General features: G+C 56.3%; 1 protein-coding gene across 1 annotated transcript; it reads right to left on the reverse strand.

Moving 5' to 3' along the window:
• Positions 1-754: 754 nt before the first annotated feature.
• On the reverse strand, positions 755-2,824 carry LOC109752166 (pectinesterase). Its single transcript, XM_020311051.4, has 2 exons — positions 1,794-2,824; positions 755-1,564 (listed from the first exon to the last, which is right to left on the reverse strand). Exons 1-2 carry the CDS (start codon positions 2,764-2,766, stop codon positions 867-869), a joined length of 1,671 nt encoding a protein of 556 aa, XP_020166640.1. The 5' UTR covers positions 2,767-2,824; the 3' UTR covers positions 755-866.
• Positions 2,825-3,133: the final 309 nt, after the last annotated feature.

The raw sequence follows: 3,133 nt of genomic DNA on the forward strand, positions 1-3,133 counted from the left end.
GGTGACTTTACCCTTGGCTTGTCTGGCTTGAAGATTAGCTAACTGTTTCTTCACTAGACATCATTGTTGTGAGGCTGTTAGTGGAGTGGGTCGAGGAGAGAATCAATCTGCAACAATGAGTCGTCAATTGATCAATGACAATGTCGTCGCCATTGCATAAGTATTGTATCTGCATCCGTGACTGGTTTTGACAATGCCATGAAATATACGATGTTTAGGTTGAGTATTGTCATTTTGTTGATTGAATGATAGTTTTTTTACTTAACTATTGATTTTGATGGTGTAATGTGCATGTGCTAGATTGTTGGTGTTAATTGCTTTAAAACTGGGCTTTTGGATGTGTGTGTGTGTGTGTGTGTGTGTGTGTGTGTGTGTGTGTGTGTGTGTGTGTGTGTGTGTGTGTGTTTGCGGCAGATAGAAGTGTCTAAAATTTTGATTTTCAGTCAATTTGTCCCTCATTTAGCACAAATTCAAAAGAATAGGCACATGGGCATGTCATTGAAACTTGCACAATTTTAGTTGATTTCTCCCTCATTTTAGCACAAATTCAAAATAACAGACACATGCAAGAGATCGATTGCGGCATTGATTAATTTAGTCAATTTCTACCCGCCATCAACTCAGATTCAAAAGAAGAGTTTCGTAAAAGAAAGATTAAAAAGAAGAGTCATTCTACCACCCATAAGTTATAAGTTGGAATCTGTCAATTCTACACGTAAGAATTGGAAGACCCATAAGTTAAAGCATTTGCTTCCGTGGTACTATATATTTTTGAACTTTATTCAAGGTATATATCTAGCTATTTCAGTATATATTCTTGCACATGTTGATGTTGTAATGTCTGGTGCAGTGAGTCAGATGATGGATCAGTTGAGCCCGATGGTGAAGGGCACGCCGGTTTGCGGCAGCCAGAAGTCCCCGAGCACCATGTTGGCGACGGTGAAGTTGCCGGCGTCGACGGTGCTGTTGAGCACATGGTACCCCGGCCAGTTCACCCTCCTGCTCGTGTCCGACCCAGCCCCTGAGTTGTCGTACTCGGCGTAGTAGAGCGTGCTGAGCGCGAAGTCGCCGCTCCACGGCATCCACCCCGCCGGGTCGACGAGCCCGGCCACGTCCGACTGCATGATCACCGTGCGCGAGTACATCTTCCACGGCCGCCCCAGGTAGGTGGCGGTGGCGAAGGCCGTGTTGGCGGCGAGCTCCGGCGCAGCCACGATGGAGCAGCCCTGGATGGTGGTGCCCGTGTTCTGGTTCGGGTCGGAGCGGCCCTGCGCCGTGACGGTGTTGCTCTGTCCGGCCATCGGCAGCCGGTTGTAGAGCGTGCAGTCCTGGAACACGACGGCGGCGTTGCCGAAGACGTAGTCGACGGTGCCGTAGACGTCGCACGCGCGGTAGAACTGGCGGAGGGAGTGGGTGTAGAGCGTGTCCTGGTACCCCTCGAAGCTGCACTGGTAGAACGTCGACAGGTCTGCGCCGCTCCGGAGCGCCACCGCCTGGTGCTTCGCCGGCCCCGCCGTGTTGCGGAACGTCATGTTCACCGCCACGAACCCTTGCCCGAGCACAGCTGCATGGTCGAACCTTCAAGGTTAGGACGCGCCCAGCATGTTCATCATGCAAGGCAGTAACGTAAGTGTGGTCAAGCTCACAAAAGAAGTTCTAGAACATGTTGGGCTGTCGTGTCATGTCAATGGTAGGTGCATTTCAACCCAGTACTACAGAAATAGCACGGCCAAACTTTCAAACGAAGCCAAAAAGCAGAGTAAAGGTAAAGAAAGCTAAATTGAGCAACTCACCGAACGTGGCGGAGTTGAAGGTGGTCCAGCCGTCGACCACGCTCCGGTTGCCGGTGATCACCGTCTGGCCGATGCCGTCACCGACCATCATGACATACTTCTTGCTCTTGGGCACCACCACATTCTCCTCGTACACGCCCGCGGCCACGCGTATCACGAAGTACCCGCTGCTGGCGCCAAGGTTGCTCGGCGCCGCCGCCACGGCGTCCCCGACGGTCGTGTAGTTCCCCGCGCCGCTCTGGTCCACGGTCACCGCGCCGGCCACCGACACCGCCGCCGCGGCCCCCTCGAGCGCCATCCTGCGCACCATCTCGTCGTCGGTGGCGTCGAACAGCCCCCTCCCGCGCTGCCGAGGCGGCTTCGTGGACGACGACGGCGCCGGCCTCGGCTTCCTGCCCTTGCCGCGGGGCACCCACGCCCGGGTGAAGAGCGACAGCGAGATGCTGTAGAGCTTGGTGCTGTTGGCCATGGGCACGGCGAGGCCGCTGCGCACGGACCACGCCGACGCGGCGGCCTGCAGGCCGTCGGCGCACGTCTGCTGGTTGGTCAGGATGGCCGACAGCAGCGTCTGCACGTCCTCGGCCTGCGGGTCGAGGAGCGTCGACTTGGTCGTGTTCAGCGTGGCGCCCGCGGCGGAGAGGAAGTCGATGTTGAGCCCGGAGAGGAGCTGGCAGTCCTGCAGCGCGGCGACCGCGGCGTCGGAGAGGCCGCCGCGGGCGAGGTACCGGTTGACGAGGCCGAGGAACCGGTTGGCGTTGGAGAGGGACCTGGCGGCGGAGAAGCGGCCGTAGGCGTAGAGGTTGCTGGTGCCGTTGGCCGGGAGCACGGACCGGCAGAATGTGGGGTCCGTCGTGTCGTCGCACGCCGTGGACGGCGGCACCGGCGTGGCCGGCGGCGGGTCGGAGCGGGCCAGGAGGAATAACGAGAGAACGAGGAGGAAGGAGAGCGTCGCGGCAGGGTGGTATGCCGCCATGTTTGAGATGGCGATCGAGGTTGTCAAGTGATTTGAGGGTGCAGTGTCCCTGCTTGAGATGGCGATTGCACGAGCTGCCCCGGCCTTTTATAAGCAGATTCAGTGCGTGTATGTGCAAGATACTCCGTAGAAGTCATGGTGTTTTTGGAAGGTTGGCTGGTCTTTGGGGTCCCTGATTAAGAAACGCGTTTGGACGATGGTCGATCGGATGGCGGTGACGAAGGAAAAAAGAAGGAAGCACTGCTCAAGTCAAACCCTCGAGCTGGAGGTGCATGTGATGCATTACACGGGGGAGGCGACGTTTGCATGGGTTGGTTTGGTAGGATTCAAATGACCCTTCTTCTCATGATATAGTAAATATGTGGGT

The sequence above is a fragment of the Aegilops tauschii genome, chromosome 1 (assembly GCF_002575655.3).
Source record: "Aegilops tauschii subsp. strangulata cultivar AL8/78 chromosome 1, Aet v6.0, whole genome shotgun sequence".
In the NCBI taxonomy this organism is placed as follows: Eukaryota; Viridiplantae; Streptophyta; class Magnoliopsida; order Poales; family Poaceae; genus Aegilops; species Aegilops tauschii.